The 13,120-nt window shown below is 39.4% G+C and overlaps 1 protein-coding gene across 3 annotated transcripts in view; it reads right to left on the reverse strand.

The window, feature by feature from the left end:
• Nucleotides 1–13,120, reverse strand: part of Ci (transcriptional activator cubitus interruptus) — a 171,074-nt gene that overhangs the window by 27,077 nt on the left and 130,877 nt on the right. For all 3 annotated transcript variants that reach the window (XM_076432619.1, XM_076432620.1, XM_076432621.1), the window contains 3 exons: nucleotides 9,553–9,806; nucleotides 8,342–8,431; nucleotides 850–1,047 (listed from right to left, as the gene is read on the reverse strand). In XM_076432619.1, coding sequence (XP_076288734.1) covers nucleotides 850–1,047; nucleotides 8,342–8,431; nucleotides 9,553–9,806 — 542 coding nt within the window. The remainder of the gene's footprint in view (nucleotides 1–849; nucleotides 1,048–8,341; nucleotides 8,432–9,552; nucleotides 9,807–13,120) is intronic.

Raw genomic sequence — 13,120 nt, forward strand, 5'->3', positions numbered from 1 at the left:
AAAGTAGCTCCGAATGTTTAACTTACAGTGGTAGTTAAAATTAAGTGACACTCTTTGAAAACTAATATTTTTCTCAAAATTGGAGTCACTGGAATTGTTTTGGAGGTGTAAATTTTTTATCTGTGCTCATAACGAAAATGTTAAGTATGCACTTCGTAAATTTAACTGACTTATATACAGGGTATCCCATTTAAACCGACCCAGTGGAATATCTCCGAAATCCAGAGGGCACTCTTTCCGATTGTATATGTTTTTTTTCTATGTGGGCCTGTAGAGATCATATGGAGGTCAACTTTGTTTTCGCACTACTCGAAGCTACTCGTTATTCTCTGCATAAATGGCAAAAGATCATTAGTTTAGAAAATATTTTGATTATAATGAGCACAAGAATTAGTACTATACAGGTCCTATACAGGTCCCCGGTTTTGTTGAACAATTACTGTAGCTTACAGTATTTTACAGACGCAAAATTTCTCTTGAAAATGGTCCACATTTGGATCGAAACGTCGAGAAGAATTTAAATTGCAAAATTGCATAGCGAGTAACATTTGATCGAACCTGTGGCGCCGAAATCATTAACTTGTTTATTTGTCCTAAGCAGTGTTCGAAAGTACGAGAAATATTTCTCGGGCATCGTCTGTAAAACCTAGAACAGTGATTTCGTTGTCGTTTCAAAATTGTACATCGGTTCCCGATGACTCAGCAAGAACAGTCGTTCAAACTGTGTTTCTTCATCTGTGCGCTGCTTGGTTCGGGTTTTAATTGCGCTCGTTTCAATCGTGTTGGGTGAATAATTCATCGAGCTCTGGAGGACGTGGCAATAATGACGTGTAAAAATGGTTTACTTACCAGCAGAAAGATGGCCGTAACTGCCACTCGCGCTGCTGCTCCGGGATCCATTCACGATCGAGGCCAGGCTGTTGGGGCTGAATCTGATCATGCTGTCGATGTCGAAGCGGTCGGAATACGGGGAACTACTTAGCGCTCGTTTCCGGCTCGCTCGGATCGTCGAGGCACGCGGACTTCCTAGCCTCGATGACGCTGACACTGAAAATAAACCAGGAGCACGTTAGTTGAATTATTGCTTTACCGAGATGGGAATTCACTCAGCGTATCATCCTCTAAATTAATATCTTAAGAAGCTTGTTTCTGAAGCAAGGCAAAATTGTTTTTCTGATATTTGGCATTAAATTGATCGTGTCTAAACAAGTTGATATACATGCACAGTATTTGATCTCGGAAAATAAACCTGGAACATGTTTATTCAATTATTACACTTTCCAGTGACGTACCTACCGCGGAGCAAAATACTGCTGCATTAATCTTTGACGATTTCATGGCGAGACCTAATAAAATCCTAATTCTTTTATTCATTTTTACAGCTATGTTAAGATCAACACGAATTCTCATTGTGTTCTCATTCAAATTTGAATTAATTTGGAACATTGTACCTTTGCACAATGGGGTACTTGTATAGAATATATTTGATATATTCGTCAGCTATAACATTATGATATCAGAAATGCATTTTAATATATAGTGTACAAAATATATTCTGCATTCAATATATATAAAATATATTCTATATTCAATATATAAAATATATTCTACATTCAATTTTATACAATATATTCGATATATTCGTCAGCTATAACATTGTGATATCAAAAATGCATTTTAATATACAGTATACAAAATATATTCTGCATTCAATATGTAAAATATATTCTATATTCAATATGTAAAATATATTCTATATTCAATATATAAAATATATTCTACATTCAATATATACAATGTATTCGATACATTCGTCAGCTATAACATTATGAGGTCAAAAATGCATTTTAATATACAATATATTCGATGTTCATTGGACTGTCCGGGCCAATACCCCACTGTGCTCTGGTTAAAAACGATGGACACAATTACATTGTCATTTATAACAAAACTGAATAGATAGAAGAGCAGTAAAATAAAAGACTATCTTTTCATTAGGCTTCCGTTTCTTCGAATCGACGCAAGGTACCTTTTATTTTGCATAGATTCCACGATCCACCGATAACAAACACAAAAGTCATCGACTCGTGCTCGGATCGTGCCAGCAACAGCGAGATTTCCATAGAAAACGGCGGCCAACCGCCGAGGAACCAGTTCAATTAAGTGCTACGAATTCTTGCAGCGGGTAGTATCAGAGAATATTTCTTCCCGCGGGACAAGAATGTTAAAAGTCCGGCTTTGGGAGCGTGCTCGTAACCGGGTAAAGTATTCAAAACTAACCGGGGAAGGCGATGGAAAAACGTGAAGAGGCGAAGAGGGTACGATGGAAGAGCGACGAAGAAGGTCGATTCTGCGGCCAGAACGTTTTAGCGGCGATTTGCCTGCGACCGCAGGCCAACGATGTAATATACAAACCACTTTCTTAAGCTCGTGGTGGCGGCTCGCTTGTACGAAGCATCGTTGGTTATATGGTGGCGGTTCTCCGGTTCCCCGCCTCTCTTCATTTCGCTTCCACCTCGATCGTCCGCGATTTTATTCGTTTTCTACTTTTTAACACTTTTACGGTGACTTTCGTACTTTCCTGAATTTTCTTCCGTCCCCCTTAATTAACTACGTCGGGCTTCGTGTTTGTTCGAGCTTGCGATTTGCCTTGTAGAAAGTTGGTCGCCAGATTTTCATTTATGAGAGAAAAATTAGTTGCTGCCATTCGATCCTTCAGATCCTTCGATCCTTCTCTCTCAAAATTTGTTCCCAATAATTTCCTACTTCTAACCGAAAGATTTAAAAGGCAAGGCTTTCGAATAGACTCCACGCACCATGTTTTTGACACCCGTTGTACGTCATTCTATTAAATTACATTCTATTAATTCGTCACTCTATTAAATTACAATATGTATATTCCATATACAATATATATTCGATACAAAGTATAATATACTCGAAATATTCAATATACAGAATATACAATATATTCGAAATATTCGATATAAAATATATCCGAAATATTCGATATATAGAATATACAATATATTCAATGTGGAATATATTCCATATATTATAGAATATATTAGATATAAAATATACTCGAAATATTCAATATATAGAATATAAAATGTATTCGAAATATTCGATATATAGAATATACAATATATTCGATATGCAATTCAATATGCAAAAAATATTCCATATAGAATATATTCGATATGCAATATATTCCATATAAAATATACAATATATTCGATATGCAATATATTCCATATAAAATATACAATATATTCGATATGCAATATATTCCATATAAAATATACAATATATTCGATATGCAATATATTCCATATAAAATATATTCAAAATATTCAATATATAGAATATACAATATATTCGACATATTCGATATATAGAATATACAATTTATTCGATATGCAATATATTCGATATATTCGATATACAGACTGGAAGATTCAACCCCGGCGACACACCATAGCGCGAAAAATGCAGCGAAGCGCGAACGCTTGTATGCGGATTCGCATGGGTTGGCATTAAAGTTACAAAGATTCTCGGCGACCGCAAACGGAGGTCCTGATCGGAGTAAATTCAGCTTGATTGCGGTACAAGAACGAGAATCTCGAAAGCACACGGAGGCGCGGCGGTGGCGAGAGAAACGAAATCGTTCCGGCGAGCCACGGGGCCCATCGAGGAACCTTAAACGTTTCAGCTCATGCGGAAAAACCGCATGGCAACCGTTCCTCTCTTTCTCTCGCGCGTTCATGTCCCGTGTCCCTGTACCTCTGTCTCGCTTCCCCTCTGCTCGTCCGTACGCTTGTTGACCGCCGTAAATTTGATCAGTGCTCGAATTAATAAACCGGCGAGGGGATAAAGGAGCGCGTTCGTTCGCGCGACGCGAAGGGAGACGGACCCGGGGCCCCAACCGCGAGTAATTCTATACCCGTTGTGCGCAAACGAGCGATCAACCGAGTGGAAACCGAGGAGAAAGAGCTGGTTCGAACCACCTCGTGGCTCTCTGTATCGCGTTGCTCGTGTGAGACGACACGGGGAGATAGAGGAGCCACGATGAACGCCGTGCTAGTTGAAACGGAGATGCGAGGGGGAAGGTTGGATGGACGAGAAACGGAAAAGACGAACAGGGGAACCGGGACGTCTCCGATCGGGCGAGGAAGGAGCTGTCGCACTCGTGGAAATGCGACGGGAAAGAAACAAACGCAAATGTTTCGAGAGTTAGGCTACTGTGATGGCCTGAAACTCTGGGAATCCTCCAGATTAACCCTTACATCAATATCTGTCTACCCAGGTACATAGTTCGAATGTATCTTGAAAATTAATTGTATTCTCCTGTTGACAAACAACAAGATTGTTATAGATTTCGATGAGATTAGACATAGACTCTGACTGCAATGTTATTGAACGTTGTAGAAAATTGTGGAAAAAGTTTCCACTGCAGCAGAATGTGATATAGTGAAAATTATACAAAGCACTTTTTGCAAAGGATCAAATGGTGTACCTCGAAACTAGTCTAGAAGCTATCACACAAAGAACGGAAATTTAAATGGCCCTTATAATTGTAATTAGAATTAATTTTTTTATAATGAGAATAAATAAGTGCTTTAATAATGTCAAAGCATAAACTAAATATAGTGTCAGTACTTACTTCATAATCATCCGCAAATGGAATTATGTGAATTAGGAAATGTAATGAAATTGCGATCTGTTTTTATCAATGATTCATAACAAGATTATGAATTAATTAATGAATAGATTGCGGATCTTTATGCGAAATAGAATTATATTAAATAGAATACTTCAGTTGCAACAATCTGGAGGAAAATAGGAATTTATTTTCATCCTTAATATATTTAATAGGCAGAAAATAATATAATAGTATTTTCAAATTCTTCTAATGTTTTCACAGTTTGAAATGCCACCAATCCATTTTTGTCATAAATGCCTAAAAAATCCGCGGTCTAATAATAAATTATAATACATATATTACACTTTTGTACAGCAAAGTCCAAACAATTTCGTGAAACTGTTCCAAGCGCTAAGATCGACATTCTCAAATGCAAAATAGAATCTTGAGGAACGTCTGACCAAGAACTTCAGCATCTACTCGTTGAATAAAAGCAAAACCAGATTCCCCATCCTAAACACTAGTCGTCCATCTTGCTCGTTTCTCTTTAATGTACAGTCACCTTCGCTTCCCAGAAACAAATTCTGAAAAGCAATTCACCGAATAAGGAACGGCGAGCTGTAAGAATTGAAGGACTATACTTTCCACCAATTAGAAGACCACCCGCCGCGAGACAAAAAGAAAATCAACCGTATTTCGTTCCTTTTTCGCTCAAGGATCCTCATATAGCCGGAGCTCTAAAGGATCGATGATGTGTAAATGTTTCCATTACCCGTTCCGGACCGTGCGGTGGTACATGCACGCGTTTCTCGAACGTGATTTCTCGATGCACTTTTTCCACCATTGAATCGATCTTCTTATCTGCAGGGTTGCGCTGTTTATCTGTTCGCCCGCGCATTGGAGTGAAGAAGAAGAGGACTCTTAATGAATATGCGAACGATTCCTGGTCCGTCTCCCCTCGCCTCACCCCCGAACGTCCTCGTGACCCACGACCCTCTGGACTCTACACGTTCCATACGTTCCAATCTCCCCTCACCCGTGCCCCTCATGGGGCTAACATGGGATTGAGACATGTAAATTGGTGCAATCGGGCACTCCGATCGGCGCGGCTCATTCGACGCTGCTCACCGCATGCTACCGCGCTACAGGTCCTTTCAAATCACCAGTACGCGACGAAATAGCACGCTCCGGTCGCTGTAACTCGAATCTACGTAACTCGGAAACCTCTACAACACGATTTCGTCTATTCCCTTCCGACCTGCTGCCAAAACCCCCACAAATCAACTCTAATTTCTTCAATAAAACTCTAAACTCTTCAATTCTAACTTGAATTATACTGTTTTGGCATGAAATGTAGTTTTAATTTTGTTTCAAATTTATTTAATTTTGTTTCAAATTGCATTGCTATTGCGTTTGCATTATATTTGTTAAGCCTCCGACGGCGGTGCCTAGGTCTACTTCGGCCCAGAGTATCGAGTACTTGCAGTTACTGGCGATTGAATTAAATGAACAATATCTACAAGAAGTATCGCCAAACTATTAGTTTTCGGAAAATTGAGAAATGAAGCAGTGAACAGTCCCGAATAAATAGACTAGAGAAATAGAAGAATATTGTAATGTTTCTAATCTAACAATATCATTAAGGGATGAAATCAATTTTGATTTAGTTACTTGCAGTTTGTTTTAGAGTACTTGTAGTTTCTGGCGATTGAATTAAATGGACAGTACCTACAAGAAATATCGCCAAACTATTAATTTCGGAAAATTGAGAAATGAAGCAGTGAACAGTCCCGAATAAATAGACTAGAGAAATAGAAGAATATTGTAATGTTTCTAATCTAACAATATCATTAAGGGATGAAATCAATTTTGATTTAGTTACTTGCAGTTTGTTTTAGAGTACTTGTAGTTTCTGGCGATTGAATTAAATGGACAGTACCTACAAGAAATATCGCCAAACTATTAATTTCGGAAAATTGAGAAATGAAGCAGTGAACAGTCCCGAATAAATAGACTAGAGAAATAGAAGAATATTGTAATGTTTCTATTCTAAAAATATTATTAGGGGATGAAATCAATTTTGATTTAGTTACTGCCCCGGACAATCGGTGCAGAATATTGTTATTTCGCATAAAGTCCAGTCATCAATTATATTGTCGTAAGTATGGTTCGCCGTCCGAGGATTAACATGTCATCGCAACACCTGAGGGTTAAGAAAACTTTGAATATACTGCGAGCCGCCTGTGCATTATAATCGCAGCCGAGACGAACAATGTGAACAAAGAATTTTCGGTAGAGGTAACTGGATCGAGAGGGCGGAAAGCAGAACAAAAACGAGAACCGAACGCGAACGATGAAGAAACGTGGGAGGTGGGGTGAGAGAGGAGGAGGAAGAAGAAGGAGGAGAAGATACGTGAGACAACCTGTAGGGTAGGCGCTAAGGTGTTAATGAGGTCGTGTCGCTCCGAGTCGATTCAATTATGCGGCGGTGGCGACTAACGAGGCCCCGTTTACCCTTTCAGTCGTCTTTTAGCTTCTCGGCCTCTTAACCGGTCGATCTCCTACCTGCTGCTAGTGCTACTACACCTACGGCTAGTCGCATATACCGTAGATCAGGATCTTTCATTAGATTCACTTGTCGTCGCTCGGACGAACGCCCGAAAAGAATCCCGAGCTTTCGTTCGGCGACCAACTAGCCATTTCAACACTCTCGAACACACTCGAGCGAGACATTTCGCGTGTATGTAAATACACCTGTACCTGTGCAATCCGTGTGATATTAAATCAGCGGTTCTTAACCTTTTTGAAGTCGGGGAATACTTGTGGTTATATGAAAAATTTGCGGAACACCAAAATTAATGATCCAAAAGAACAAACAAAAACTACGCATCACGAGTAGAAATAAATATATTTTAGAAAATATATTAGGTTGTAAAGAAAGAAATGCAGGATTTTTGTTCCTTCGTTTTAATTGCTATTTTATACCAATAAATATTTACCATAATTTAATGAGTTGTATGTTTTACGGTCTATTTAATTATACTTTTGGTATTTGATTTTATTCAAATTTTTATTAAATTATTTGGCTTTTATTTCAGGATGTCAAAACGCGATTTTCGCATTATTTTTTTCTATGAGTTCAAGCGAAGAAAGTGTCAACGAATACACAGCTTTATATTTTTAAATAATATTAAATCCTCTGTAAAATTAATTTTAATACTATTCTCCTCGATAATATTAAAATCAATCCTATAATAATTTAATGTTACTATTAAACAATATTAAATTCTCTGTAAAATTAATTTTCATAAAATTGTTTTTTATGTGAGTTATAACACTTTAAAAACATAAGTATAAATCCTGCATTTCTTTCTTTGCAACCTAATATTATTAAATATATTTAATTTGTATATTTCGCGGAATTTCGCGGAACACCGGTTAACAACCAGTGTATTAACTACACGGATATCCGCGTATTCTAACTCTAAACTATTGTAAAAAAGTCGACTTAAAAAATGTTGCGTAGGCCGTAAAGTTTTTGCTGTTTTGTTTCAGTACTGTTTCTTTTTATTTGTTCACTCATCACGTACTCTACTTCATCGAAAGTCAAGAGATTTCATAGTACGCTTTGTGCGTTTTTACACAAGGAAATTTGATTGGTAAATATATATGTGACATAAATAATTGAAGTCTTACCGTCAATGGAGAAAGGAAATTCCGTGGAAGCAAGCGTACTCGCAGGTCCCGCAGCGTGTAGGAGGTACTCGGGCCCCAAACCACCCAGTCCTGAAAAATGGTGGAAAGCATCATTAAAAAGTGACATAGGCGATCACAATAAAAAAAAAACTCTGGAATAGAAAGCATCTCATCGTGTTCGAAACGGATTTAATGGGTCAGATTCAAAGAACTCGTGTTTCAAAGAGATCCTTCCGCCGGAAATGCGGGCCCTATTCATAGAGCTTCGCGATCTTCAAGTGGAACAATAGACTGGGATCTCTTTCTACTCGTTTCATTAGATTGGGAAGATAACGATGAGATGTTGAAATTGAAATATGATACACACATGTGAAAGTGGTTTTTAAACATTGCGGTTGGTTGCTAACCAAATTTTCAGAACGTGTATAAACAAAATATTCTCTAGTAAATAAATCTAGTAAATTAATCCTTCCAACTCCTTAACTACTTGTGGTCCTGTGTTAGATTCGACATTGACTTTTGCACTAATAGTTAGACACTTATTTTATGATTTACACTATGTTCGTTAGTAGACAGCGGATCTACATGCAAAATAAAAATGTTCTACGTGATTTACAACAAACTGGAGTAAAATAGTTTGACTGTTTTCAATTACATCTACCCACTTTTCCCAGAAATGCATAAAATCCGCTGTCTGTTCATCAGTAATGTCACAATTATGTCGTACAGAGCAATAGTATTCCTTAACTGTTCTGTGCAAGTTGGTAAAGTTAATTATAAGTAGACTGTGGATTTATATGCAAAATAAAAATTGTCGTCATCGATGGCAAGAAACAGGTGTTACACAAAAATTAATTTCTCTTCTTAACAATGTCGGTAAGTTGACAATAATAGCAGTATCTTTGAATTGATTAAATTCTTTAACTGTTTCGTATTTCGTCGACTCAGCTCTGTCCTAAATGCCCAACATCCACAATCTACTTAACCACAAACTACCTCTCCGCAAGTTCTGAAATGAAATGGAGCATTTTGGACCGCAAAATTTTCGATTGAAGAAAGTTATTCCATTGTGTGGAGCGTCTGAATAATAATAATAACAATAATGCCGGCCACTGTACACCGCCGAATAAATTTCCGAGGGAAAATTAGGCGATGTAGCCGGCTGCTATCGTTCTAATTATCTCGGAACAAGTACAAGCGAAGGTAATTACCGTGTAACGAGGCGTTGGGACTGTGCGTGGAGGCCTGGAGCTGGTGGTAAAGGTGGTCCATGTAGTTGAGCCGATAGGCGGGGTGCAGGGCCGTATGCTCCGAGAGGGGGTGACTTCTACGGAGGAAATCGCCACCGGAAGTCCCGTTGCCAGCAGCCCCGCCACCTCCACTGCCACCTCCGCTGGCACCACCTCCTCCGCCACCACCGCCACCGGTGGCTGCGCTGCCGATCGCCGTCGTGCTGCCTGACAATCTGCAAAAAATCGACTCTATTAACACCCTTGCTCCTTTACGAACCACCATGCATTCACCTCAACCCGATAACGCTAGAACCACACTGAAGAGCATAATTGAACCAATGGAACCATTTTTGCAGAACATCATCATGTCTGTGTTTATTAAAACGGGATCACAAAGAACAGGGAACATGATTAAACATTTATTTGAAGTCAAGAAACGATTAATACTTGAATTTTGTGACACTTAATTCATTAGTAGACTGCGGATTTGATGCATTTATGACAAAAATGATGAGCGCAATTTTAAGCAGTGGACATATTAAAAAGAATTAGACATCAACGTATCGGTTTCAGTTTAATTAGATTGTTAGAAGAAGAAAGAAATTTTTATTTCGCAACTGTGTGCTGCAATCAATGCAAACATTTTTATTTTGAATAAAGATCCGCAGTCTACTCATCAGTTACAGTATTTTATAGTTAAATACAGTTAAAATACTAATTTCTTCAAAACGTTTATGTGTTTATTAAAACGGGACCACACAAAATTTAAGGGGCACATTGTTCCACATTTATTTAAGCTTAAGGAACGATTAATATTTTAATTGTGTTACAGTACTTTTATAACTGACTCAATTTTGAGCCAGTCCAAAATACTAGCCAAGAAATGTATACTATATGTTCGATATACATTATACATATAATATATTCGATATTGTAGAATATATTCCATGTGCAATATATTCGATAGAAATATAATATATTTTGCACCAGTCCTAAATACTAACCAAGAAATATATTTAATATCATTTTAAGAACCTGGCCCTGATACATGCAAAACCAATTGTTTTGGCATATTTGTTACTCGGGTTTTATAATATTCCCATGCATATATGTGCACATATGTGCTTTATTCCTGAAGAGGTTGAACAGAATATCGTGGAGCGTCTGAAAGTAGGCTGCAGCTATCCGCAAAAACCGAAAGCGCACGTTTCCTCGGCAAGATCGTTTAAAGAAGTGCACAGAGGCGTCTCACAGGAAGAGCAGGCTACCGAGACGGCAAATTAATCATGTCGGAAGGACAATGCAAAGAAAGGAGCGCTCGTTTGACGAATGGAATTACGACACGCACGGAGCCGCGACAAATGGCGTGCGTCTCTTCGTCAAAGATTCTATTTCCGTCCCCGTTGATGATGGAACAGGTGTCTCGTACCAATGGCGGGCTTGTTCGTCGCCGAGCTTCTTCTCGAAGCTCCGATTCATCGTTTTTTTTTCTTCCCTCCGTTTAGCTCGGAGAAAAGCGTGCGGAAGCACTGTCGCCGGTAACAAGAGCGAGCTCTCGGCGAATTTGAGGACCGCGTCATTCGAGGCCATTCCGTCACGCACGGGTTATTGGGAAATGATGCGTGGCCTGCACGTTGCAGACGCATTCTGTCTTCTTCGGGGATTACCGGTGATTTGTCGGCGTCTTTCTGTTACTCTACTTCCCGCCGATTACAGGCATTGGTAGTTTGTATCGGTAAGGAACACCAACGGTGCTCGAAAGTTATTATGGAACACGCGATACGGGAACAATCTGGGGGTAACTACTTCTGCCAGGTTTTGATGGCCGCGGATACCCGAAACGATTGCATGCTTCACTCTTCTACGCCATACCGATCAACGATATTGGAACGAGGCACAGGAAGGTACGAATGGTCCAAAAGTACCATTTCTTGATTAACACGTTCACTGTCATGTCAGTGATATACAGATTTCGCAAGTGAAATCACCCTTTGTTGGAAATATGTAACTGTAAGTGGTTCATCATTGGAGAATATGATGAACAACCGTCCCAAGAAGTAATGAAATCTTCAAGGATGTCTGGCGAATATGTATATAAAAATTGGTTGGACAAGACACACTTTTACGCATTATCCTTTGTTTTCTGGAACACCAGCATTGCTGCGAAGAATACTGATTCGCGCAGATTACGGTAACGTCTGTGACATCGTGTGACATCGGTACCGAAGGGTTGAACCAAGCTGGCCGAAATGCAGAAAATATGATGGAAGAGGACGTTTCGCTAGTGTCTGCACTGAAAATCGCTTTATAGGAGGTCTAGTCCGAGCAGATAGTCGCGTTTTGCGCTCGTTTGGTGAAACAGAGTGATGCTGAAGAAGACGGGTCGCGTGATAGGGTCCTCGCGATGGGTGCGCCACGTGTTTTGACTGACTGCTGTTCGCCACGCTTGGAACATGGGGAAATGACGCGTGTCTCGTACCTTCAAAGATATCCTCCTCTCTCGGTCTCGTCGTTAGTGCCTCTTTACGATGGCGTTCCTCTCTCTCTCTCTCGCTCGCTCGCACGCCCTCTCTCACTTTCTCTTTGTCTTTCAGCACGGAGCCAGGACTCTTCGAGGAATCGCGAGGAACGTCAGGTGGCTTGAGATCTTTATTGGAAACCCGCCGAGCCGCCTCTGCGCCGGCGAAAGTCTCCGAGAAGCTGGAGTACCTCACTGCCAAGGTCGCGGCACCGGGGAATTTCCTCGGGGCTACGGTAAAATCCTACGGGGAAATTGAGGATCTACCTCGCCTTTGAAACGACCGGCCGTTCGTCACGGTAAAAACCGTGGTCGCTTTTTCAACCGACAGGCCCGATGAATTATTCTCGTGTTTACTCTCCGAGAACAGGTCATATTAACGACGTCAAGGCCGCGTAGCTAATCTCCTATGTCGCGTGGTTCAACAGTTTCATTAATATCGACGTAAGGCACAATATTATTAGCTGGCTGAGTGCCGCACGAATTTTATGTGTTTATGAACGAATCTGTTTGAACTACGTGTCCCAAAAATGTTGTACTTCCTTGAAGGTGGTGATTCCTGAAGTAATTTGAACTTTAAGAAATTTGTTCAGGAGTTGAGATTCATTCAAGGACGTACGACATTTTTGGGTCACCCTGTACAACTGTAGTTTCCATACAAATTATCCTGTTTCATTACGAACAATGATGATTTAGTGGAAGCATTGATAATCACTAGTTTGAATAACAAAGACATTTGCTGAACGATGTGTATGTAATGTCTTTATTAACATTAACATTGATATTGTTTTCATATTATCTTAATGTTTTAAATTATGAATAAAGATTTATAATTTATTATTTTAGGAGACTTTTAATTTGAAAGAGAATTTTAATGAATTGGCACCCAAATTGGCTCGCAAGGGGTCTGTCAAACGCCAGTTTCTAAAAGTGTTGAAAACGGCCAACATGTTTACAGTTTTCCGAATTAAGGAACATCCACAGGAACCGTAAGTGTTCGAGGAGCTCATTAAAGTGTTTCATTAGTAT

Source organism: Lasioglossum baleicum, chromosome 10 (assembly GCF_051020765.1).
Source record: "Lasioglossum baleicum chromosome 10, iyLasBale1, whole genome shotgun sequence".
NCBI classification, from domain to species: Eukaryota; Metazoa; Arthropoda; class Insecta; order Hymenoptera; family Halictidae; genus Lasioglossum; species Lasioglossum baleicum.